The sequence below is a fragment of the Nyctereutes procyonoides genome, unplaced genomic scaffold (genome assembly GCF_905146905.1).
Source record: "Nyctereutes procyonoides isolate TBG_1078 unplaced genomic scaffold, NYPRO_anot_genome, whole genome shotgun sequence".
In the NCBI taxonomy this organism is placed as follows: Eukaryota; Metazoa; Chordata; class Mammalia; order Carnivora; family Canidae; genus Nyctereutes; species Nyctereutes procyonoides.
This window is the reverse complement of record NW_026575146.1, coordinates 531,381-558,028: the sequence shown is the minus strand read 5'-3', so window position 1 is coordinate 558,028 and position 26,648 is coordinate 531,381. Positions and strand designations below refer to the sequence as shown.

Sequence of the window (26,648 nt, the reverse complement as noted above, 5' to 3'; positions counted from 1 at the left end):
TTGACCAAGTGACTGAAATAGCTTAGCCTATTTGACCTAGCATGAGGAGGACTGGGTGCTAAACGTTGTGGTCTCTGCTTCCCCATGCAGAATTTAAGAAGAGGATTACCTCAGGTTCCTTACTTCAGTCTCTATGGAGACCAAGAAGGTGCTTATGAACATCCAGGCTCCAGCCTTTTCCCTGAGGGTCCTAATGACTATGTCTTCAGTCATCTTCCACTCCACTCTCAGCAGCAAGTGAGAGCTCCTATCCCCATGGTGCCAGTTGGTGGGATCCAAATGGTTCACTCCATGCCGCCGGCCCTTTCCGGTTTACATCCTCCACCCACATTGCCTCTGCCGATGGAGGGCTCTGAGGAGAAGAAGGGAGCTTCTGGGGAATTCTTCCCTAAGGATCCCTATGTCCTTTCAAAGCAGCATGAGAAGCGATCGCCTCACGTTTTGCAGTCATCTGGTCCACCTAGCACGCCCTCCTCCCCTAGGCTATTGATGAAACAGAGCACTTCAGAAGACAGCCTAAATGCAACAGAGAGGGAACAGGAGGAAAATATACAGACTTGTACGAAAGCCATCGCCTCTCTCCGGATTGCCACAGAAGACGCCGCTCTGCTTGGGGCCGATCAGCCAGTGCGGGCACAGGACCCCCACCAGAAACCCTTGGAAAGTGCACACGTTAGCATTAGACACTTTAGTGGACCTGAGCCAGGTCAGCCCTGTACCTCAGCCACCCACCCTGACTTGCATGATGGTGAAAAGGACAATTTTGGTACATCACAGACTGCATTAGCTCACTCGACGTTTTACAGCAAGAGTCGTGTGGATGATAAACAGTCTGGCTTTCACAGCAGCAAAGAGTTACCTTCAAGCACAGAGGGAGGCAATGAGCCTTCATCAGAGAAGAGTCAACTACCTTGATCTAAGATGCATGGAGACTTTCATTTCCACATTTTCCCATTTTGTTTTTGTTTTTGTTTTTCTAGAAATAGAGGTAATCAAGTTTATAGCATGCCTGTCCTAAGTTACAGTAGTTTGCTATTATATATACTTTTGTTATATCAAAAGAATTAGGTAAATTAACAAGTCATCATGAGCCTGACCAAAACAAAATTTGAAATTAACCTATTGGGTCTGGTACTTTTAAAATTGTACAGATGTTTGTGCCTTTTCTTTACTTTGCTTATATTCTTATAAGCATTTTTTAGCAGTAATTTGTACATATTTTAGAATTTGTGTATCTGCTTTGTAATAAATGTAATTTCTTTCCTTTTTTGGACACTTGGATCTAAATGATGTAAAGCAAAACAGCATCAATATATATGTGAGGTTGCACTAAAACATATTTTTATATGATTAAAACTGAACAGCTTTTATGTACAGCTCTGATTCTGTAATACTAATATTTATTTACTTTGTTTCATAAATTGTACATTTTTTCTTAATGTTGTGGATTGCTTTTCTATGTGAAGCATGGGATTTACTGTTGCGTAACTAGAACAAAAATGTATATTGTAAACAAGATATTTAAACTAGAGTATCTTATTCTGCACTTATGCATTAGTTAAAAAAAAAAGATAAAGGATGTATCAGTCAGTTCTTAACTCTTGTAAATTTTTTTGTCTCTTGTTTGCTGGATTGACTATAACTTAAGTGCTGATTGTGATTTTAAACTTATAGTAGCGTAAAGCATTAAAGTAAACAATGTGCTATTGTGAGTTTTTTCAAAGCTTTATAAATCAGTTATAAATAATATTAAAAGTATTTGGTCTTATGTGAACATGTTGATCTATATACTCATCTAAAAATATGGGAAAACATTCCGCCCCATGTAAATATGTACAAGTGCATCACTGGTACAATTTTATGTAACTCAGTTGGACACTAGGTTGCCACAGACCTATGCTAGGGTGTCTTTAAAAATTAAAGTGACAAAGCACATGGGACTGTGTAGAGCTTGGTTATCGGCCGGCCCGGTGGCTTGGCAGGCAGTGCTGTGCGCTGCCCGTGGAGAAGACCTGGGCTTACAGATCTCCTTGGTTCTTGCTGCACAAGACGGTGACTGGAACTAAGGCTGCGACGGAGGGGACGTGCTTGGACTCTGAGGGTTAGGAGTGGACGCAGGGAAGGGGCGTGGAGACCTTTCAGCCAGTCCACATGGTAACAGGGTTGGCATCAGCTTTAGGGGAAGCCACTTCACCCTCTTGAAGAGGGGAAGAGTGTCAGGCTCCTGGTTATCTCAGGGGGGACAGGAAAAAGAAGCTTTCCAGGGAAAAGAATTTGTGGGAGGATGATGTCTTTTGTACACAACATTCAGAATGGGCTTTGGTTAGTGTGGAAGGTAGGCAGAGCCTTTGTTTGTAGGTCCGGAAGAATGGAAGAAAGGGAGGGGGTACAACAACACGTGTGCACACACGCACATGTGTGTGCATGCACACACACACACAAAATCTGGGTTATCTTTGTGCTATATAGTGGATTATAATTCTGTGAAACCAAGTTTGTATATTGAATTACATTAAGGAGTGTTCTTTAAAAAGAGAAATAAATATACAATTACATGCTTGAGGTGTCTAGTTTTTAATGTGTTGTTTTACATTTTAATTTCTCAATTTTGTTTCTAAAGAAATTTTGATGCCACCAACATACCATCTGTGCTTTTAATTGCTAGGCTTTGCCCATTCCGAGGTATGCTGAGCATGAATGCTTTTAACAAGTGAGAAGACAGTCACTGGCTTCCATATGTCATTCAATTGGGACAGATAGTGGTCACCACCGTGTGAGCTCTAGAAATGGAGTCACCGGATCCTAAGCGTGGGCTTGGGAAGAATACATTGCATTTGCAAAGAGTCATGAATAAATCAAATGATCATTTCCTCTTCTGACTCCCTCTCAGTATGCATACATATCTGAAATTCCACTGGGGAAATCTCTTTATTTTTGCTGAGGTGACTGAAGGCAAAAAACCAACTGAAATAAATATAACCACAAATCACAATTCTTTAGTACAAAAGAGTAGAACCTTTTTCATAATGAAAGTGGAGGCTCCTTAAAGGTCAAAATCTATCAGTATTTCCATTATATAAATTTCAAATTGGTGGATTTTCAACTTACCTGTGTAGTTTTATGAGCCAGACAGTCTTTTTAAATTGTTTTACAAAATGAATTAAAGGTCAACACAAGCAGTCAGCGTAAAATCTGTCTCTTATTAAGAAGAAACCCCTAACATAAAATTACATAAGGGTAATTTTATGTCTTATTCCTCATTGTGTGTGTGTGTGTGTGTGTGTGTGAACCTTTCTAATTGCTTCCTCTTCCAATTCATCTCTTGTATTCACTCATTCATAAAACAGTTTCTAAGTGCCTACTTTGAACTGGCTACTATGATGGGCATTGAGGATGATAAAAGTATTCCTGCCATCAAGGAGCTCAAGTAAAAGGAAAGACAGGTATATGAGTGTGTGCAATATGGTATTAGAGCTAAAATAATGATATGTTTGGTGTGTTTGCTGTCAAAAAGCAGAGCAACTTCCCTGCAGGATAGACTTCATCACAGAGGTGGCCTTGGAACAGATCCTTGAAATAGTAGATTGACTTATTCAACAGAGAAATTCCCATCACCTACCTAGGACACTGTTCTCTGTGCTAGGTGTACAGTACTGCACAAAACTAAGTAAGTTCTTGTCTTCCTAGAGTTCATATTCTAATAGAGATGTGCTAAAAAAAAAAAAAGTGGTGAAGGGCATGTTAGATGATCAAGGATGTGTAAAGCAGAGAGGGTAGAAAGCCAGATGGAGCTGGCTCCCTATGGATGTGATAGGGTGGTATGTGCTTAAGCTGGAAAGACACAGCAAAATCCATATTCCTAATCCAGCCTAAGGACATCAGATCTGGCTCTGAAGCAATGGGAAGCTGAGCCACAGAAGGATTGATGCAAGAAAGTAGCATTGCTGTTGCTAGAGTTGTTCTTATTTAGAAAAAAAAAATCACTGTGGCAGCAATGAAGAGTTCAAGTGGATTTGAGGCAGAAAGAGTGAAGGCAGGAGACCAGTTGGGAGAATGATGGAGTTGTATCATTTCCATGGAAATAAGAGCAGCAACAATTCAAGCAACTGATGGGGATACAGAGAAAGAAGGGACAGTTTTACTTAATGAAAAACTGATAATAACTAGTGACTGACTTGGTGTCCGGGATGAGACAGATGGAGAGGATAAAGATGACTGGAGCTCTCGACTTGGGCAGTGGAAAGACGGTGGTGTCCTTAATCATCAGAATGGATTTGTGCCAGATGCAGGTAATGAAATGAGCTCTCCTAAGCAGTTTAGAATGAGTTTAGTCTCAAGAAAGACCTAAGCTGGAGATTGGTTTGTCACTTCTTGTCACTTACTCATAGCCGAGGGTGCGGACTTGGAGGAAATCACTCAGGGTTTACAAAGGGGCAGAAGATGTTTGAGGACTTCCAATAGAAAGGCAGGGGACTTGGGAGTGAGCCAAGAAGATGCATTTCAGATGGCAGCACATCTCAAGTGCTGAGCCCTACCTATACCTAATTTATGAAAACTTGATTTTCTTACGTTCTCCAAGATAGTTTCTAGAAAGCAAAACCTTAAGAACACCATTTTTGAGGCCAACTCTAGTTGTGGAATTAGAAAGTGTTGGCATTTCTTTAGCAGCATCATGGCAGCTTTATTAAAAATTAATTAGAGGTTTTTAAACCAACCCGTCATTTACAAATGCCTCTCTAAAGCCTGTGATTCAAAGAAGTTAGGTGAAGTTTTCAAGGAGAAATAGATTGTTCACTGAGGAACCAAGGCTAACACCAAGATACCCCAAGAGCCTGTCCATACTTGCTTAAAGAACTGATAATGCTGCTCTCATTTTGATCAGTGTTATAATCATACCAATGGACAGTGAAGATGCTATAGTTGGATGAACTCAAATTAATATAAGCAACACAAATTCCATTTATGCCCTGGATAACCAAGGTTATTAGTAGTTTGGAATATGTTACTAAATATGATTGTATCTACGTTGCCACAGTATAATTTTTTTTTCCTTAGAGACCATTTGGCATCATAAAAAGCATGAAGATATTCTCATTGGTTCTTGAGTATAGAGAAAACCTCTTCTCATCCATACTCTATATACATTAATAAACCAGTCTTGGCCATGTGGTAGTTGTACTAAAGAAAGAGAAAATGACACAAAATCCTTTATTTGGCATTAAAAAGTGCCAAAGATTAACAATCAGGAGATATGACTCTACTTTCTAGAACTCTTTATGGATCATTTTATGTGTACATGTCAGTTGCTTAGCAATAATTAGGATCACATTCAGAAATATATGTTGGAGGACGCCTGGGTGGCTCAGTGGTTGAGCATCTGCTTTTGGCTCAGGGCATGATCCCCTGGGATCAAGTCCCACATCAGGCTCCTCACAGGGAATCTGCTTCTCCCTCTGAGTCTGCTTCTCCCTCTGCCTATGTTTCTGCCTCTCTCTCTGTGTCTCTCATGAATAAATAAATAAAATCTTTAAAAAAAAAGAAATATATGTTGGTCATTAAAATGAAGCAAACCATTGTATTTTCTCTTTATTCACCAAATACCTAAAACATATTTTAAATCCAGGTATACGTCCCTGGCACGTTTTATATTTCAAGTAGATTCCAAGCTTTATCTCGTTGAAATACAAGTTTGTGGTTTGATGTGAACAAAATTTCTGAAAAAAAAAAAAGAGAACCATTAATGATGATACATTTTATCAATTCATTAGAAATCATGTTAATGGATGAAATACTCTAAAGTAAAAAGTTTTCTATTAAAAATGCCTAAGGAGCCACAAAATTATATCAGTGATTGAGTCATATCTCCAAAGCACAAGGAAAAGCTCAAAATGTTTTGCAGATCATTAAGAGAGAGAAAGTGAAAAGTGTGAAACAGGATTTCTCCAGTGGGAACAAGGCATGGGATGACTTGAATAACTGTGGTGCTATTTGCATATATCAAACAGAAAGCTAAGCAGCAGGAAGCTAGGGCACTTGACTCTGAGCCCCTGATCTGCCATTGGAAATCCACATCCTCACAGGTACCTACCCATTTGTGACCATGTGCCCAGCTCTGGGAAGGGCAAGGACCATGGGAATCATTTCATCTTGAGCACCATTACCCTCAGGGAGAATCTTTCTTGAGTTCCAGATCTGAAACAGCCATCAATTCTAGGAATAGAATTGATGATTTGAGGGTAGGTGGTGACTTTAGAGAGCAGACTCCTTGTGTCAGTTCTTACTGTTGTACTATGTAGGAAAAACTATACACACACACACACACACACAAACACACACACAAACACACACTGTATTTGGTTGGGGGACCCAGCTCTGGTATTGGAACAGTGTCCTTATACAAAAGTGCTTTAAATTAATGATGATAAGAGATGTGCTGGCCCTGTTTCAAGTGCTTTCATCTATTCCCCCATATAAAAGTCACAAAACAGAAATAACTTGCTTAAGTTTACACACCTACCAAGTGGTTGGGTTCTAGAGTAGCAATATCCCACAGATATTATCCCATCTGTACTGACAAAAATGTTCTATATCTGCACTTTCTCATACAATCACCTAGCCCTAACTACTTGTGGCTATTGAGCACTTGAGACCGGCTAAGAGTAATTGAGAGACTGGATTTTAAATTTTACTTAATTATACTTATTTTAAACTTCAGTGACCATATGCTGCCAGTGGGTCCTGAATGACTCGGGATAGCCCAGCTTAAGAGACTGCCCATGTATCTCCACCAAAGCTGTACCCCACAACAATATCTGCATTCCTTCATTTTATAAATATTGAACTCTCATCATGTGCCAAGCTTTGTTCTTGGTATTGCATATATACCAGTGAACCAAAACAAAATAAAACATCTGCCTTCATAGCACTGTGCTCAGTGCTTACTATTAAATATCCAGTTTAGGAATTTGCTGATGCAGTCCTATTAACTGCTCCTCTTTCTATTGGGTCTTGGACCTTGGAAATCACCCGAGGAGTAAAACCTCCAAAGCATAATTTTATGAAGGAGTAGACAGGCTTCCTGTAGGTGACTCCTTTTCCTCCTGCTGGAAATCACTGTCAAAAGTTTGGATGCAGATACATCACATCCTCAGGACTGATATGGAGCCTCCCACTTTCTGCCTTAGTCTAAATGTTTAGACGTGTCCAGGCTCCAAGAAGGGACTCAGCTCATCCGATAGCTTTTACACAAGAAGTAGAGGTCTGGGTGTGAGAGCTGTCCTCGCCTAGGCCCTGGAAATCCCGACCTCCTTTTCTGCTTATCACATGTAAGTAAACAGGAGGGAGGCAGAGAAGAGTCACCAGAAGGGTTTTGTCTTGAAGTCATAGGACAGCTCTGCCTTTTTTCTCCCGCAGAGAGAAAGGAGCAGAGGGAGGGAAGAAACGGAAGATGTTCCTTTCTCTACCTGAGCTGCCGTGCTGACTCCTAAGTGAGAAACCTGGAAGAAAAGCCTTCTCTTTTTCATTATTTTCCATTGTTCTAAATAGACAAACTTACAACCACATGGTGAATTATTCCCTCTTAGAGAAAACCTATGATCACCAAGGACCTACTACTTCCCCCAAAACAGATTCTCTGATTCTCTGTTACCCTCTTGAAACCAGTGAGATTATAAATCAAATGATATTCAACTGAGACAGATGAATTAAATAAAATAACTGCATCTTAGGTTAAAAAAAAAAAGACATGTAACATTTTCTAGAGAGAATTAAGCTCATCAGAAAATGATTTGAGTAACTATTTTCTCAAATTTCCTAAGGAGACTACCTAACTAGGACCATCCTCATACATAAGATAGAAGTTAATTCATTACACGCAGTGGGTGTTGTAGGGCATTCGGCCCTCTATTCCTATGGAACCCTGTTTGTGAAGGGGTGGACCGGGGTATGTTGCACAACTCAGCAGAAGCCTTGTTGCATTGTCAAATCTGGCTTACCAGAAGTTATGTATTGACTATCACAGGAAAGCATAAAATTCTCTCAAATTGTACTTGAAATGAGGCTAGTTAGAGTTGAAATATGCTGTAAATATAAATCTTATGCCAGATTTTGAACCATAAGGAGGATGCTAAATATCTCATTTATAATTTTTCATATTGATAACATGTTGAAATAATTCAACTTTGGATATAGTAGGTAAAATGAAATGTTATTAAAATTGATTTCCCTTTCTCAATGTTGGTACAGAAAATTGGAAATTGTATATGTGGCTCCCATTGTACTTCTGGATAATGCTGGGGAGAGAATAAATCTGATAGGATGAGGGAAAAGATAGCTCTGCTCAGAGGTTATTTCCATAATCAAGGCAGGAGATGATGGTTAGCTTTTCCTTTTTTTTTTTTTTTTTTTTTTTGGGAAAAAAGTTATATCAGTGGCTTACAATCCTGTCAAGCCCAGTGCCATCTTCCTTTCCTGATACATGTTTTACAGTGCTTCTTCAAAAATGTCAATATAATATCCTAAGAGCATACAAGGGAGAAAAGGCAGGAAAGCAATTATATTAAATTTTTACTTTTTTTACTCAATAGTTATATAGTCTTTAACTATTACAGTTAAAGATTACAATAGAAGGGGCACATGGATGGCTCAGTTGGTTGACCAACTCTTTGTTTGGGCTCAGGTCTTGGTCTCGTGGGTCATGGAATCAAGCCCAATATCAGGCTCTGCACTCAGCACGGTGTCTGCTTGAAGATTCTCTCCCTTTGCCCTTTCTCTCACTCATGCTGGCTCTCTATACCTCTTGCTCTCTCAAATAAATAAATAAATCCTAATAAAGAAATATTACAATAGAAGATGTAATGAAGGAGTTTGGTGCTTGACCCTCAACCTAAATTGCCAGGTGCATGACAGCTACAAATGGCCAGGTCACACCAGCATGCTGTTCTGGGGACTCATACACCACAGGTGACATTTGCCTCCAGGACATGATTTTCTCAAACAGTGAACAATTCTTGGAAAGTTCCCAACAGAACGAAATACAACTTTTCTTGATTTACATGCTCGTTGCCCTTCTAGAAAAAAAAAAATCAGTCTATAGTTCTGCTATAAAACTTGTTTTAAAATTTGTTCCAATGCAATTGATATGTTTAGGGAACAATTTGAACATAATGCTTTTGCTTGTGCATGACTTTTTCAGGGAAAAACACTAAGTGAAGCCAGACACCTGCCCTCAGCTGAGTGAGCCCATAGGAATACACACCTGTAAACACTAATACACTTCAAATACCTACCAGCCATCTCAACTCACCACCTGCATCTAGAGCCGCCTGCATGCACATAGTTTATGTTGTTGAGATTTTCTATCCAATTTCAGATAACCCTCCTCCCACCACTTCACAATAACACAAACTGCAGCTTTTTCATGGCCCACTTCTACTAGCTAACTTCGGGGCTTTTTCAAATCAAGTCCTGTATTTATTGTAGTACCATAGTACTGTGCTGCTATAGTACCATAGCACTGTATTTCTTAACTATTTAATGTGTGTAAAACGGTGCTACTATTTTTATGGGGGTTATAGGTTTTTCTTTGTGTGTCCCTGGTGAGTGTTATGCCTAACCCCATTTTTCTAATATGTGCTGTGGTTTTTACTGCATGATTTTGCTCATTTTAAGGAACACCCATGTCTTCTTATAGTAGAAATGACTTCCTGAACATCTATCCCTCCCTCAAAAAATGTGTCTTTAGAATATAACAGAGTTGGGTTTAACATTCGTATAAATCTAAATAGATGTTGCACTTTCATTAATGTCTGGAGAGACATTAGAAAGTAGTGCGAAACTGTCCTATGCCTTGCCCTGGACTCCAGCATCCCAGAACCCTGTTTACTAAATACCAGTCATACCCTACAATCACAGCACTGATCCAAAAGCCCCCATAAATTTCCAAATGACCCTGGAGGGTTGCGTGTTACGCTGCCCCGGTTGAGAGCCACTGGTCTGTTTGAAGCTGGGGGAAGCAGATAAAGAGGATTAGAAATTCATCAGACAGAAATGTATTTACTTATCCTAAAAAGCTCATCCTCACTAACTCCAAGTCAAATATTTTGGGTTTTTTTGTCTGAGAAAATATTTCAAAGCTTTCAACGGTTTCTGTAAGTCTATCCTGAATATATTCAGGTATTGACACATAAATATACCCATAGTATGTTAAGAAGACTTTCACCATTTCAGTCAATTTAAAAATAATGACCACAAGACCTGCATTTATACTACGGCATTTTGCTGGTATTACGATGATCAAGTTCAAATCCAAGTAAGCCAGACACCAGGATTTCTACTGTTTCTACTGTTGTTATTATACTATTCTAATCTGTGAAGTGTCACTATTACCATGCTTATTTGATGTAGTAACAAAACAGGTTTGGAAAACCTACAAACATGAAAACATCACTTTACACACGCATTCCAAGATCTTCAAATTGAACTCTGTCTAATGTACTCATAAGAGTAACCGCATTTCTTCATTCTCTCCACTAACCAAACTGAAAGTTCAAAGCTGCTTTGAACTTGAGATTTTCTATCAAAATTTTTGCACATTTTTGTTGTCACCAGTTGAATTATATGCAGTTGAGTTGAATCCCAAACCAGTTTATGCAAATTTTGTGGATTATCTAAGTTACATAATTTAAATCTACTATAAACCTCTAAAGGTGCAAAAGGAGTGCTTGCACCTATAACTACTAAGATAAGTGCTTTCAAATGGCTTAGTGAAGGTGAGTCATTAAAAATTGCCGTTACGTTATGTGTGGTTGACACAATTATAAAAAATTCAAAATAAAAAGTAGAAACAATTAATGATGCTACTTTTTGATTGATTACTTAATGTCTTTAAATCCTTACTCCTCTTTAAGTAAAGCGAAATTGGAATTTAGACAATACATTATGATTAGATTTTACTTAAGCTACCTGACTAGGTCTCCAAGCACAGACTCATGGTCAAAGGCAAGGTGGTACACTACAGTATAGTAATGGTAAATGGTAAATATATAGGCATTTTAGACTTTTACATTGCAAGAAAATATTTAAAGATGTATGTAACAAGTTTTTATGATCTTTGAGTTTTTTAAATCAACCAACAAACTACTAGTTCTGGTTGCATTGTATAAGACGACTTTTACTATGCATTGAATTTCTAGAATTTGGCATGATAGAACCAAACCACAACAGCCAATAATGAAGTATTCACAAGTAGCAGAAATTATACAGACACAGGTCATCATTGGTTTGTCTTCATAACATTTGGTACAGTAAAAATGAAAATAACCTCTCTCATCTACTTTCCTGAACCAAACCAAAAGCCAAAAGCCAAAACAACAACAACAAAGTTTTAAGGAAAATTTCAAAATGAATAGTTATTAACTTTAAAAAAAAAGAATAGTTATTAACTGTTTTCTAACAACGTCTGTTTTCCTATTAATCATCTTCATTTTCCTGAGATGGATAGAGGAGATTAATTGGCTACACTCTTAATTTAAAAATACAAACATCACCACAGAAAACTCCTTTCACATTCTTTATCCATGAGCGAGATCTCAGAATTAAAATAGTTATTTTGAGTCCAACTGGTAACTATAAACACCAATGTAAACAAATCTTTCATGGTGGAGAAAGATGGCAAGAAAGAGCAGGAGCGGCATTTAGAAGGTAGATTTATTTCCTTGTAAATTTATTCCAGGGAAGGCCTGTTTTGCAGGTACACTACTCCATCCAACATGTGGGATGTGTACATGTTCAGGATAATCTATACCAGAACTCCCTCCTCTCATTTTTATTTTCTGTAAAGCTGCAGAAACAAATCCTTTGTTTCCTTAGTCATTTTAAATATCTCTAAGGGATTTAGACCTTAGAAAATATGGGATGATCCCAGAGCCAGGCGTACACATCTCTTGCATTCCACCTCCTTTCAGTGGAAGTGCTGCATGCTTCCAGATTTGGGTAGCTTCTAGAAGTGGAGACACTCCTGAGAAGGTGGCAGGTAGAGGTGGAATTGGAAGAAACGGCACTTGTGGGTTTTTATAAAATGAATAACATTAGTCCTGCTCCTCGAAGGAATGGTAACAGTACCAAATGAGGTCTCTTTTTATTAAAATTGGTCCTCCAGTGAGTTTTCAAGGCACAGTTATACAAAGTAGAACTCTTGCTGCTTGTCTTTGTGCATTTCCCTCTAACTCAAGATTTAGAACGGGAGTGGCAACGTGAAGCACATGAGCTTCCTCAGCTCCTTTCCACACTTTGGTGGATGTTATAATCAAACTTTTGTTCCTTCTCAAGAGGCAGCTTTGTGCAGTGTCAATGAGTAGGGGCTTGAAACCAGGATTCAAATCTGCACTTCGCTACCTCCTAGATATGCAGCTTTGGATGAGTTCTGGAAGACTAATTCTTGATCAAATGGCCCCCAAATTACAATGGTTTGATAAACAAACAGTATACTAATTGCTCACGGAAAGTTTTTCCAGATAATCTGGTGACTTTTCTTGATGATGTAGGTCAGGGCTCAGTAAACTACAAACTGTGGTCTATATTTGGCCTGTGGAATGTTTTTTCGTATGACCAATGAGCTAAGAATGGTTTTTACATTTTTAAATGGCCAGAGTTTTTGATGTTCTAGAAGTAGCTGCATAATATTTTCAATTTCGGTTCTTGGTCCTCAAAGACTAAAATATTTACTCTTTGGAATTTTACAGAAAGAGTTCCTTGGTAGGGACTCAAGCTCCATCTACATTATGGCTCCACCATCATCAACAAGAGGCTTCCAGAGACCATTCATTAATCTAGAAGGGACAAAAGCACATAGGATGGATGGTACATGAGAAAGTTTTATGAGTCAGGCCCAGAGGGCTGCATATCAGTGTCCAACCCAGCCACATTCTATTAGCAAGAAATTGGTCGCTTGGCCATTTCTAGCTTCAAAGGTGACTGGGATATATAGCTCAGCTGCTTTCCCAGGAGGCAGAAGAGAGGGGATGGATAAAAGTCAAATAGTCTCTGCCACAGCAGATTACTTAATTTCTCTATGTTTTCATTTCACCCTGTGTGAAATGGGAATAATAAGTAGGATTCTAGAGAACTGAGTGAGTTAATACATATAAAATGCTTAGAACAGAGCCAGAGCCTGGAGGACCACAAGTGCTGTATAAGTGTTTACTATTATTTCTCTTTGCCTGCAGGTTAGAAATCTAGGTATCCTTCTTGACGTCTACTTTCCCCCATGGCCCTATATTCAACCCATCACCATGACCTATTGACCTCTAATATCTCTCAGATGTGCCCTTTTCTCCAGGATGCCACTGCTTTAAAATATAGGTCTCACTATTATTCAGGTACGATGAGGTCAACAGATTTGGCAATGACTGCCATTGAAAAGATAGTTTATTAAGCTCACAGATCTCCCAAAGAAGGGGCACACCACTCCATGGGGGGCCACACAGGGAAGCACCAGGGTTAGTGAGGAGGCAGAGGGAGAGAGGAATAGGCCAAGCAGGGTAAGCAGGTTTAGGATTGATTAGTTTGAGTAATTTCAGGGGACTCTGGGGCTGTCCCTAGTTGTCTGGCATCTAACCATGGGGTAATTGAGGCTGGTAGAGAGTGGCCCAGAATGTAAGAGCTTGATAAAGGAGACAGTTGTGGGAATGGGCTCTGAATTGGTTGGTCTGCATACGAAAGACATGTATGTAGGCCCATTGTTTATCATCCCTAGGAATTAGCTAACACGGGGAAAGGCAGTCCCTTCAGATCAGCCAAGGCCCAGATGTCAAGCATCAGGATATAGAAAGTAAAAAGACCTGGTTAACACAGTCACTATCCCTCAACTGGATTGCTTGCAGTTTCCCCCCTGGCAGGCAGAGTGACCTTTTGAAAGCCTACATTTGATTGTGTCACCAGCCAGCTTACAACTATGAGGGAGCTTCCCCAATGCCATTGGGAGAAAGATCAAAGTCATTCACAGGGCTAGAGCGTAGGCCTCTCTCCCACCTTCTTCCTGCACTGCTCTCCCCCTGGGCCTCTGTGCTTTAGGCAACCTGGCAAGCTAGTTCCTCCAACATGCCTTGTTCTTCCACCTACTGGGCCTTTGCACCTGCTCTGCCTTCTGTCAGAAAAGCATTTCCTTGCTCTATACCCTCTCTTCCTTCCCTGTTGAACACATGCTACAGATTTCAGCCCAGATTCACTTCCTCGGACAAATTTGCATGCCCCCAATCCAATCCCCCCATTGTGTGATCACTTGCCTGGATGCACAATGGTAAAGCTGTGCTAGTCTGGCTGAGTGGGTTCAAATTGTAGCTTCATGACCTCTATCCTGTTTGATTTGAATAAGTTATTTAATTTTTCTAAAACTCGATTTCTCCTCTTATAGAATAGGGATAACAATAGGAACATTCTCTTAGGTTACCTGTTAGAATTACATAAGATAATCTGCATGTAATGTTTAATAATTTCTAAAACTTAAATGTTTGATATTAATATTTCCGATTAAGCCTCAGAATTCTCTGCAACCCAGGACTCTTGGCAGCTACTAGCAATTAGGATTCAAATTGAGACCATTTTTACATTCTTGATTAGGAGAATGGTTTGTTAATTATTATCAATCACTTCAGAAGGTTAATAGAAACAAATTAATAATTTAGATACTGTTATGAGACTGACATTTGCTCACCATGGGCACCAAAATGATTTTTTTTCTTATTTGACATGACATATACTATCATCCTTTTTTTGTTAGCATTGACTTCCATGTATTATTATCATAATACAGAGAAAATAATTAGAAATAACATAGGATGAAAGCAAATGTGAGTATATCATTATTAACTGTTTTCTTCCTAATTTTCTGCAGATAAAATTTCATTTTGGTTTCTGAATTCCTTCTGATAAAGTCTTACTTTTATAAAAGTAGAAGAAAGAGGTATGATTAACATGTTCATATACAAAGATTGGCTTGATTAATGGTTACCAGGAGCTGGAAGTGGAGGAAAGGATTAACTAAAAAGGGCCATGAGAGAATTTTGGTGGGTGATGATTGTGGTGGTGGTTACACAATAGCATGCATTTGTCAAAACTAATGTTGACATTTAAGAGGTGAATTTTACTCCATACAAATTATATCTCACATAAAAAAAGATCAAATTGATAATTTGGTTTTCTCTTAACCTTAGGAAATGTTAGTAGTGACATTGGCTTTCCATTACATATTGAAAAGGTCAAGAAGAATACATTGGTATATTCACAAGACCATGATCCAGTGATAACATTAAGCCTTAAAATTAATCACAAAATAGTGTAGTTATACTTAAGTAATTGTTGCCCTGACTTCGTAGGTAGAGTACTGCATGTGGAAAGTGGGAAATGGGAGGTGAATGCACAAAACATAGCATCCAAAGGAGACTTCTAAGAGGCTGCAGTTTTACCTAAATACATGGAATTTGGAAAATTCTAGAGCTTTTGCAAAAATGATGAGAGCATCTTTACATGGTATAACTACTATATTATCAAAATGGAGTATAAAGGTATAAATTGAGCACTCTAGAGTGCATGCTTTCAATACCAAAAGGACTTATGCCTGCTAATTAAACCTCACTGCAAATTGAATTGCATTCTTATTTTTTATGGGTAAAAAGATATTAAATTTGCTTTGTTCTCATCCCTAGTTAATATAGAGGGTGAATGCTTTGTACAGAAAGATATGACTTTCTTGGGAAGTATGAGTCATCAATTGAACCAGAGGTACCAAAAAATTACCCCCTAAACCAACAACAACAAACCAAAAAACCCAAAACTAAACCAAAACAAGAGTTTTGAGAAGGTGGTAACCATCCGGAGATAAATGCTATTATGGTTATTTCTTTTTAAAAATTTTTAAAGATATATTTATTTATTTTAGAAATTGAGAAAGATAGAGAGTGCGGGATGGGGGGCTGGAGGGAAGGGGAAAAGGAGAGAGAATCCCAAGCAGACTCTCTGCTGAGCATGGAGCCTTCCATTTGGCAACCATCAGTTTGTTCTCCACAGTTAAGAGTCTGATTTTCGGTTTGTATCTTTTTTTCCCTTGTTCATTTATTTTGTTTCTTAAATTACACATATGAGTGAAATCATATGGTATTTGTCTTTCTCTGACAAACTTATTTCACTCAGCCTTGTATTATTTAGATCTATACATGTTGTTGCAAATGGCAAGATTACATTTCTTTTTGTGGTTGAATAATCGTCTGTTGTATGTATATACCACAGCTTCTTTAACCGTTCATTTAGCGTTGAACATTGGGCTGCTTCCATAATTTGGCTACCATAAATAATGCTGCCAGAGCATAGGGGTGCATAAATCGTTGCAAATTAGTGCTTCATATTCTTTGGGTAAATATGCAGTGGTGGAATTACTGGATCATATGATAATTCTACCTTTAACTTTTTGAGGAAATTTCATACTGTTTTCCACTATGGCTACACTAGTTTGCATTCCCACCAACAGGACATGAGGGTTCCTTTTTCTCCACATCTTCGCCAACATTCCTTGTGTTTCTGATTTTAGGCATTCTGACAGGTATGAGGTGATATCTCATTGTGGTATTGATTTGCATTTCCCTGATTTTTAGTGATATTGAGCACCTTTTCATGTGACTGTTGGCTGTCTCTATGTCTTCTCTGGAGAAATATCTGTTCATGTTTTCTGCTCACATTTAATTGGATTATTGGGGGTTTTTTGGTGTTGAGTTTATAAGTTCTTTCTATATTTTAGATACTAATCTCTTATCAGATATGCCATTTGCAAATATCTTCTCCCATTCAGTAGGTTGTCTTTTAGTTTTGTTGATAGTTTCTTTTGCTGTGCAAAGGAAGAAGCTTTTTACTTTGATATAGTCCCATTTTTTTGCTTTTATTTCCCATGCCTTGGGAGACATATCTAGAAAAATGTTGCTATGGCTGATGTCAGAGAAATCATTGCCCATGCTCTCTTTTAGGAATTTTATAGTTTTAGGTCTCAAATTTAGGTCTTTACTCCATTTTGAATTTCATTTTGTGTATGGTGTGAGAAAGTGGTTCAGTTTCTTTCTTCTGCGTATAACTGTCCAGATTTCCCAACACCATTTGTTGAAACTTTTTCCCATTGAATATTCTTGCTTTGTTGAAAATAAATTGACCAGATAATTGTGGGGTTTGCAGCGGGGGGAGGGGGAGTCTCTATTCTTTTCCATTGATCTATGTGTCTATTTTTATGCAGTACCATACTGTTTTGATTACTATAGCTTTGTAGTATATCTTGAAATCTGGGATTGTGCTTCCTCCAGTTTTGTTCTTTTTTGAGATTGCTTTGGCTATTCGGAGTCTTTTGTGGTTCCCTACGAATTTTATTTATTTTTATTTTTTTAAAGATTTTACTTATTTATTCACAAGAGACACAGAGAGAGAGGTGAGACATAGGCAGAGGGAGAAGCAGGCTTCCCACAGGGACCCCAATGTGGGACTCAATATCCAGACCCTGGGATCACACCCTGAGCCAAAGGCAGATGCTCATCCATTGAGCCACCGAGGTGTCCTGATCTTTTGTGGTTCCATACAAATTTTAGGATATTTGTTCTAGCTCTGTGAAAAATGCTGTTGGTATTTTGATAGTGATTGTATTTAATCTGTATATTGTTTTGGGCAATATTGACATTTTAAAAACATTTGTTCTTCCAATCCATGGGCATAGAATATCTTTCCACTTGTTTGTATTATCTCTTTCATCAATGTTCTATAGTTTTCAGGGTACAGGTCTTTCACTTCCTTGGTTAAGTTTATTCCTAAGTATTTTATTACTTTTGGTGTACTGGTAAATGGGATTGATTTCTTAGTTATTCTTTCTTCTGTTTCATTATTAGTGTATAGAAATGCAACAGATTTCTGTATATTGATTTTGTATCCTGTGACCTTACTGAATTCATTTATCAGTTCTACTAATTTTTTGGTGGAGTCTGGGGTTTTCTATATAGAGTATCATGTCATCTGTAAGAGTGAAAATTTTATTTCTTCCTTACCAATTTGGATGCCTTTTATTTCTTTTTCTTGTCTGATGACTATGGCTAGGTCTTCCAGAACTATGTTGAATAAAAGTGGTGAGAGTGGACATTTTGTTTTGTTCCTGATCTTAGGGGAAAATCTCTCAGTTTTTCACCACTGAGTATATGTTAGTTATGGGTTTTTCATATGTGGCCTTTATTATGTTGAGGTATTTACCCTCTAAAACTAGTTAATCGAGAGTTTTTATCAGGAATGGATGTTGTACTCTGTCAAATGGTTTTCTGCATCTATTGATATAATCATAATGCTTTCATTCTTTCTCTTGTTGATATGATGTATCCTGTTGATTCATTTGCAAATATTGAACCACCCTTGCATCCTGGGAATAAATTGCAATGAATATGGCGAATGATTTTTTCAATGTATTTGTGGTTTCAACTTGCTAGTATTTTGTTGAAGATCTTTTGTATCTGTTTTCATCAGAGTTATTGGCCTGTAACACACTCTCTCTCTGTTTTTGTTGTTGTTTTGTTTTTGTTTTTGTTTTTGTAGTGTCTTTGTCTGGCTTTGGTATCAGGGTAATGCTGGCTCATGGGATGATTTTGGAAGCTTTTTTTTCTCTTCTATTTTTGGGGTCGTTTGAGAATAGGTACTGGCTCTTTTTGTATGTTTCTTAGAATTCATCTGTGAAGCCACCTGGCCCAGGACTTTGGTTTGTTGGGAATTTTTTGATTACTGCTTCAGTTTCATTGCTGGCAATCCATCTGTTCAAATTTTCTATTTCCTCCTGATTCAGTTTAGAGAGGTTATACTTCTGGATATCCAATTTTTTGACAATTAACTTTTCATAATATTCTCTTATAATCCTTTGTCTATATTGTCTATATTGTCAATTGGTGTTTCTCTCTCTCAGTTCTGATTTTGCTTGAGTACTCTCTCTTTCTGTTTCTCTCTTTTCTTGAATAAATCTGGCTAAATGCTTATCAATTTTGTTGATCTTTTCAAAGAACCAGTTCCTGGTTTTATTGATCTGTTGTGTTGTTTTTGTTTTAGTCTTTCATTTATCTATAATCTTTATTATTTCCTTTCTTTTACTGGTTTTGGGTTTTGTTTTCTTTCTTGAGGTGAAGGATTAGGTGAGGTGGAGGATTAGGTTGTTTATCTGAGATTTTTTTCTTTCTTCTTGAGGCAGGAGTGTAGTGTTACAAACTTCCCTCTTAGAACAGCTTCTGATCCATTGCAAAGATTTTGCATCATTGTGTTTTATTTTTATTTGTCTCCATGTATTTTTTAATTTCATCTTTGATGTTTTGGTTAGCCAACTTATTGTTTAGTAGCATATTATTTAACCTCCATTAGTTTTTTTCCTCAATTTTTTTCTTGTGGTTGATTTCTACTTTCATAGCATTGTGGTCAGAAAAGATGTATGGTAGGACTTCAATATTTTTTAATTTGTTAAGACTTGTTTTGTGGCCTAATATGTGATCTATTTTAGAGACTGTTCATGTGCACTTCAGAAGAATATGTATTCTGCTGTTTAGTTGGAATGTTCTGAATGTATCTGTTGGATTCATCTTGTCCAATGTGTCATTCAAAGTCATGTTTTCCTGTTGATTTTCTGTTTGGATTCTCTATCCATTGATGTAAGTGTGGTGTTAAAGTCTTCTATTTTATTCTATTACTATCAATTATTTCTTTATGTGTGTTATTAGCTGCTTTATGTATTTGGGTGCTCTTATGTGGGATGCATAAATATTTACACCTGCTGTATTTTCTTGTTGGATTGTTCCCTTCATGATTATATATATACTGTCCTTCTTATTACAGTCATGGTTTTACGGTTTGTTTTGTCTGATAGAAGTGTTGCTACCCTAGCTTTCTTTTCACTTCCATTTTCATGATAAATGCTTTACCATCCCTTCACTTTTAATCTGTATGGGTTTTTACGTGTGAAATGATTCTTTTTTAGGCAGCATATAGGTGAGGCTTTTTTATCCATTCTGTGGATCTCTGTATCTTTTGATTGAAGATCATCCATTTACATTCAAAGTCGTTATTGGCAGGTATGTATACTTACTGACATTTGTTACTTGTTTTATGGTTGCTTTTGTAGATCTTCCCTGTTTCTTCTCTTGCTCTTTACTTTCATGGGTTTTTGTCTTTATTTAGTGATATATTTAGATTCCTTTCCTTTAGGTTTTGTATATCTATTACTTGTTTTTGAATTGTGGTTATCATTAGGTTTGTATATAACCTCTTATGCCTGTAGCAGTTTATATTAAGTTGATGGTCACTTTTCAAGCTTGAAGCCATTCTTCACTCCTCTTTCCACCATGTTTCTGGTATATGTTTTCATATTTCACACCTTTTTATTTAAGGAATCCCTTGATTGAATTTGATAGGTATGCTTATTTTTGCTACCTTTTTGTTCCCTACTTTCTACTCCTATTCAAACAGTTCCCTTTAATATTTATTATACTGCTGGTTTAGTCGTCATGAACTCTTTTAGCTTTTGTTTGTATGGGGAACTCTTTATCTCCCTTTCTATTCTGAATGATACCCTTACTGGGTAGTGTATTCTTGACTGTAGGGTTTTGTTTTTTTTTTCTCTCAGCACTTTGAATATATCATGCCATTCCCTTCTAGCCTGCAGTTTCTGCTAAAAAATCAGCTGATACCCTTATGGGGGTTCCTTTGTATGTATCTGTTTTCTTTTCTTTCACTGTTTTTAAAATTCTGTCCTTATCACTACTTGTTGCCATTTTACTCACTATGTATCTTGGGCTTCCATGGGTTGATTTTGTTGGGGGATTTCTGTGTTATTGTTATTCCTAATGTTACTTTCCTCTTGCTGTCATGAGCTTTTTTCTTTTAGTTAAAAAAATGAGTCTGTTTTAACATTTGAGGGTGCAAAACTCACCATCTCTCTTTTTATTTTCCCTGGAGTGACCCACTTATGAATTATTGACAAGTTATTTCTTGCATGTGTTGAATATTTATAAATCATTTACTATATTCTAGGCATTGTACTAGATATTTGGAATTCAAGGACACATTACCAAGAGATTTTCTTATTAATGCCATGTTTTTTCTTTGATTTTTCACATTAATTAACTCTGTCACCCTACTTTAATTTTCAGATCATCAAAATTTCATTATTTTGAGTGATTTATGTTTTTGTTCCCCAGAGAAAGAGAGTGTAGGAAGGGTAGAGGTAGAGGAAGAGAGAGAATCCCAAGGAGATTCCCACTGAGCATGGACCTCCATGTAGGGCTCGATCTCACGACTCTGAGCTCATGACCTGAGCTGAAACTAAGTGTCAGATGCTTAACCAACTGAGCTATGCAGGCACCCTCAGAATTACATTTTTTTTTAAGTTTCTCTTCATCCTCTAGTACTTCTCCTTAACCTCTCTATGATAAAACTCTGTGTTTGATGCTCACCTGTATTATTATACTATTTTCCACAAAAATTCCTGTGACAGACTAGTAAAGTCTATATATATATATATATATATATATATATATATATATATATATATAGATTCTGTTTCTCATATATATATATGAGTGAAGGACAAATAGATTTTAATTCCAAAGGTTTAGATACTTTGGCACTTAACCATTTGTCTATTCATTCAAAAATATTTCTTTAGGACTTATCATATGACCAGCAATGTTTTGGATATTGGAGGCATAGAGGTAAACCAGATGGATAAGACAACTGCCCTTCTGAAGTTTATATACTAGTGAGATATAATAAACAAATTAAAGAGTGAGTAAAAATGGTAAATTCAGAGAGTAAGGTGAAATAGAGCAACATGACAGAAGACAGGCTCCTTCAGTCAGAGAAACTTTCTGAGGAAGTGACATTTGACAAAACATCTGAGCAATGAGAAGGGATGCTTTCAGATGGAGAGAACATAGGTGTAAAAGTTCTGTAGAGAGAATGTCCTATTTTAGGAGCAGAAAGCACACAGGACAAACACAGGTCTATTTGGGAGGTGAGTAGAATTAGCTGAGGTGAAGAGTCAGCAGAGGCTGGGCCACTTACTGTCCTCCAGGTCAAGTGACAAAAGTTGGATTCATCCATAGTGCCTAAGAAACAGCTGGAGGATTTTTAGCAGGATGCTGAAAGGCTTTTAAGAAAACTTTATTTGAAAATAGTTTCTGATTTATAGAGAATTTGAAGAGCACAAGGAATATATATTCTTTACTCAGATTTACTTATGGTTAACATTTTCTCAATTTCCTTCATCATTTGCAAATCTCTATCTCTGTCAAAATCTTTTTTATTAAACCACTTGAGAGTAAATTGCATATTTTATGGCCCTTAAACTCTAAAGACTTCAATGGGTATTTGCTGATAAAAGACTATACCCTCCTTGAGAGAGTCAATTTGATGTGTCAACTTGACTGGGTCACGGAGTATCCAGATATTTGGTCAAATATTATCTTGTGTGTGTCTGTGAGGGTGCTTTTGGATGAGATTAACAATTAAATCTGTAGACCTACTAAAGCAGATTGCCCTGCGCAATGTGAGTGGGCTTCATCAATCAGTTGAAAGAATGTATAAGATAAAAAGACTGACCTTCTTCAAGTAAGAAAGCATTATTCCTGCCTGATAGCCTTTGAACTGGAACATCAGTGTTTTTCCTGCTTTCAGATTCAAACTGAAACATTGCTTCTCTCTGGGTCTTAAGCCTGCTGACCTTGGGACTGGAACTACATCTTAGCTCTCCTGGGTCTCCAGCTCACTGACTCACCCTGCAGATTTTGGGACTTGCAGTCTCCATAATTATGTGAGCAAATTTCTTATTATCTATTTATCCATCCAGCTAACTATCATATATGTATGTATGTATGTATGTATCTATCTATCATCTCTATTTCTCTATGCCCTATTGATTCTGTTTCTCTGGAGAACCTTGACTAATATGCCTTACATAATGACAGAGCAGTTATCAACTTAAGTAAAATGTAGTATTAATATAGTATCCAGAATATTATCTGTTTTCCAATTCTATCAATTGAGTCAGTAATTTCCTTTTAGAGTTTTTTTTCTCTTCCCGTACAGAATCCAGTCTATGATCACATTTTGCATTTGTTTTTCAAGTTTTAGCTCCCTTAATCTGGAACAGTTTCCTGGCTTTTTTTTTTCTTTTATGATTATTGACAGTTTTGAAGCATTCAGTCTCCCACTTCCCATCCATCCCTGCCCTGACCACTCTGTTTTAATAGATCAATCCCCATTCTGGGTTTGTTTAATATTTTCTCATGATTAGATTCAGCTTGTGCATTCTTGGCAGAAATGACATAGAAGTGATGTTTGCCTTTCTCCGGATATCCCATCTGGAGACATACAATGTCCATCTGCCCACCGTTTGTGATGGTAACGATAATCACTCAGTCATGGTGTTATCTAGTGTGTCCACTGTATAGTTACTATTTCTCCTTGTAGCTAATAAGCAATCATGCAGATATCCTAGTCCATACCAACATTACTCCCTAGATTTAACATTTCTTAATGATCCTTGCCTGAATTCTTCACTGTGAGATTTACAAAATAATGATCTTCCATATTTACTACTCATCCCACATTTATAGCATACTACTGTAAGCAAGAGCTTTCCCTTCCTTTTACCCTTATTTATTTATTATCAGTGTGGACTTGTAGATTTCTATTTTTTCAATGACTTCTGATTAATCACTGCCCCTAATTATTTTATTTCTCAAATTGTCCCAATGGGAGCTCCTTCAATCTGTTCCCTGTGTCCTTGTGACAAGGCCTCCTCATTTTTGAGGGGCATTTCCTTAAGTTTTCAACAAAAAGGTGTAGGTTCACAACCATCTCACACAACTTTCTCAGGAGTTTTCCTGATGTAACTTGAATCAGTCCCCATACGCAGAGGGTAGGTAGAGACTGAAGAAAGAGGCCACCCCAGCATGGTAGGTGGCAATTTTAAGAATAGCAAAGGGAGGGCAGCTCGGGAGGCTCAGCGGTTTAGCGCCGCCTTCAGCCCAGGGCGAGATCCTGGAGACCAGGGATGGAGTCCCACGTCGGGCTCCCTGCATGGAGCCTGCTTCTCCCTCTGCCTGTGTCTCTGCCCCTCTCTCTCTCTCTGTCTCTCATGAATAAATAAATAAATAAAATCTTAAAAAAAAAAAAAAAGAATAGCAAAGGGAACTTACACATGAGGCTTGTTTTGGGCAGCAGCAAGATGAATGGATCCCCATACCTGCCCTCCAAATCTTGAGAGGCCCTAACTAGGCTCAGTCACATATACTGTGCAAGTGTTTTCGACATTGCATCGCCATCTCAAGGCTGTGTCCTTGGAGCAGACTTTGGGAGTGTGAAAGGCAAGCTGATCTCACATTCCATGGACAGGTGAAGGGAGTGAAGAGCCTTGGGGTGCCTAGATCCAACTCACAGGTCAATTGGTGGTCATATCTTTTTGACCGTGTTCCTCAACAAAAGCAACTTTTCAGTATCTTATTGTCCTTAGCTTACCCAGCCTAGGAAACTCATTTCTCTGAGAATCTGATTCCTTTTAGTGGAGATGAAGTTCTTTCAGTAGACAGAGCTAGGAAAAGTGCATGTGTGCATTTATCTGCATGTGGATACATACATATATTCAAATACACATTTTAGAAATCATGAGTCCTCATCAATACCTCCAATTGCAATCCATCCTGTCAACATACTTTCTTGCCTTCCACAACATCATAATAGGATGATGAAAGATCCTTCTGGCTACTCTGTGGACAATGTACTCCAGGGTGGACAAGTGTAGAAGCAGGAAGGCCAATTGGAAGATATTGTAACAGTTCAAGGAACAAGGGATGGTAACTCAGACAAGAATGACAGTGGTGGAAGTACTAAGGAGTGGTCATACTTGCATTTTTAAGGTTTAGATTATAGTGTAAGGGCAGGATATGCTGTGTGAGAAAAGGAGAGAGATCAAATATTACCCCAGAGATTTAATGTGAGCACTGGGTCTGAGCAATGACTCAATTGGAAGAATTTTCAGTGGAATTGATTTGACACTTAAAAAAAAAGAAAAAGAGCCCTATTTCAGTAGGATCCATTTAAGATGTGGAAGTGAACACAAGTTCAAGATGACCAATGAAGTCTCTACAAACCCAGATTCTTTCATTAGGAAAATATTTGAAAGTCAAACACTTAAATACTTCCTTTACCCACCTAAGGGAAGTGTTTGGGATACACAAATCCCAGAAGGGAAGCTGTGCAGCTGAGGAAGATGCCTAACATGAACAAGTTCTGGGAGCAAAGCAAGAAAACAAGCCTGCTTTCCAGGCATTCCTTTATTTTATTTTTTAAAATTTGTTTTATTGCAAAGAACACTTAACATGAGATCTACTCTACCCTCTTAACAATCTAAGTGTACAATACAACACAGTTACCTGGAGGTACATTGCTGTACAGATCTTTGAGTAATTCCCTAACATTAGAACACATTCAATGTACATTCCAAACAAATTGCAAAGAAAGCAAGAATCACATTGCCTAATGACATATATATACACCCTATGTATGACAATCACAGGGGAGCAAAAGGACTCATCGTCCATCAAGAATATAACTACTTTCATTTTCTGGTGGCAGAGTCGAGAAGATGTACGGAAATGGCTCCTCTCAAGGGGAAGGAAAAGAAGGAAAAATAGGTCATCAGCTTGGACCTCATGTAGTTGAAGGAGGAAATGTGTTTGGTGTCTGCTACATCTTTGCATCCTTCAATGACAGTTTTGTTCATGTCTCCAGTCTTTCTGGCAAGGAAATCATCTGCTGTGTGACTAGAGGGATGAAGGTGAGGCTGACCTAGATGGGTCTTCTCCCTACGCTGCTGCCATGTTGGCTGCCTAGGATGTAACCCAGAGGTGCAAAGAGCTGGGCACCACTGGCCTCCACACCAAACTCTGGGCCGCAGGAGGAAATCGAACCAAGACCCCTGGACCTTGAGCCTAGTCAACCCTCAGAGCCCTTGCCCACTCAGGATTGGAGACTGGGTAGATGGAAAATGTCACCCTCGTCCCCTCCAATAGCACTCACAGGAAAGGGGGTCACCATAGTAGCCATCTGCGAACAAGATTCCTCAAATTTTTGTTTTCTGTGAGTAAATTGCCTTTGTGTAAGGAAAAGTAACAACATGACTACTTTCATTTCTTACGTTTCCCTTAGCCATGTTAACAGACATGCAATTTCTACACTGAAGCCATCAATGCATGTTTTATGATTTATTTAACTTTTAGTTCCTGCTTTTATTTTTATTGAGCACTATAAGAGAAGCATTTAAATGTATCTGACTATTCCTTGTTTGGGATTACTCATGTCATCTTTTCATAATGTGGACACTTGCTTTTGCACCCCCACCCCTAAGAACCTTCCAAACAAATAAAGCCTTCCAGAGTGCAGACTTCACAACTCTCATTATGCTTTACCTTATTGCTTACATCCTACCTTACTTCAGGATAAGGATGTGTTTCAAGTCACATAAAGAAAAATGATTAATAATTTATCTATTGATTCATTTGATCCTTTAACCAGGCCCCAGGATGTCAAATCTAAGGCCGCTTTCATAG

At 37.9% G+C, this 26,648-nt stretch overlaps 1 protein-coding gene and 1 pseudogene across 5 annotated transcripts in view; both read left to right on the top strand.

The window, feature by feature from the left end:
• The window catches only part of HIVEP2 (HIVEP zinc finger 2), a 193,585-nt gene extending 191,026 nt beyond the window's left edge, over nucleotides 1–2,559 (top strand). For all 5 annotated transcript variants that reach the window (XM_055310095.1, XM_055310094.1, XM_055310096.1 and 2 more), the window contains one exon: nucleotides 91–2,559. In XM_055310095.1, coding sequence (XP_055166070.1) covers nucleotides 91–915 — 825 coding nt within the window. In that variant the 3' untranslated portion in view covers nucleotides 916–2,559. The remainder of the gene's footprint in view (nucleotides 1–90) is intronic.
• A 23,126-nt stretch (nucleotides 2,560–25,685) lies between these two features.
• Nucleotides 25,686–26,211, top strand: LOC129499755 (40S ribosomal protein S14-like; annotated as a pseudogene).
• The last annotated feature ends 437 nt before the right edge of the window (nucleotides 26,212–26,648 follow it).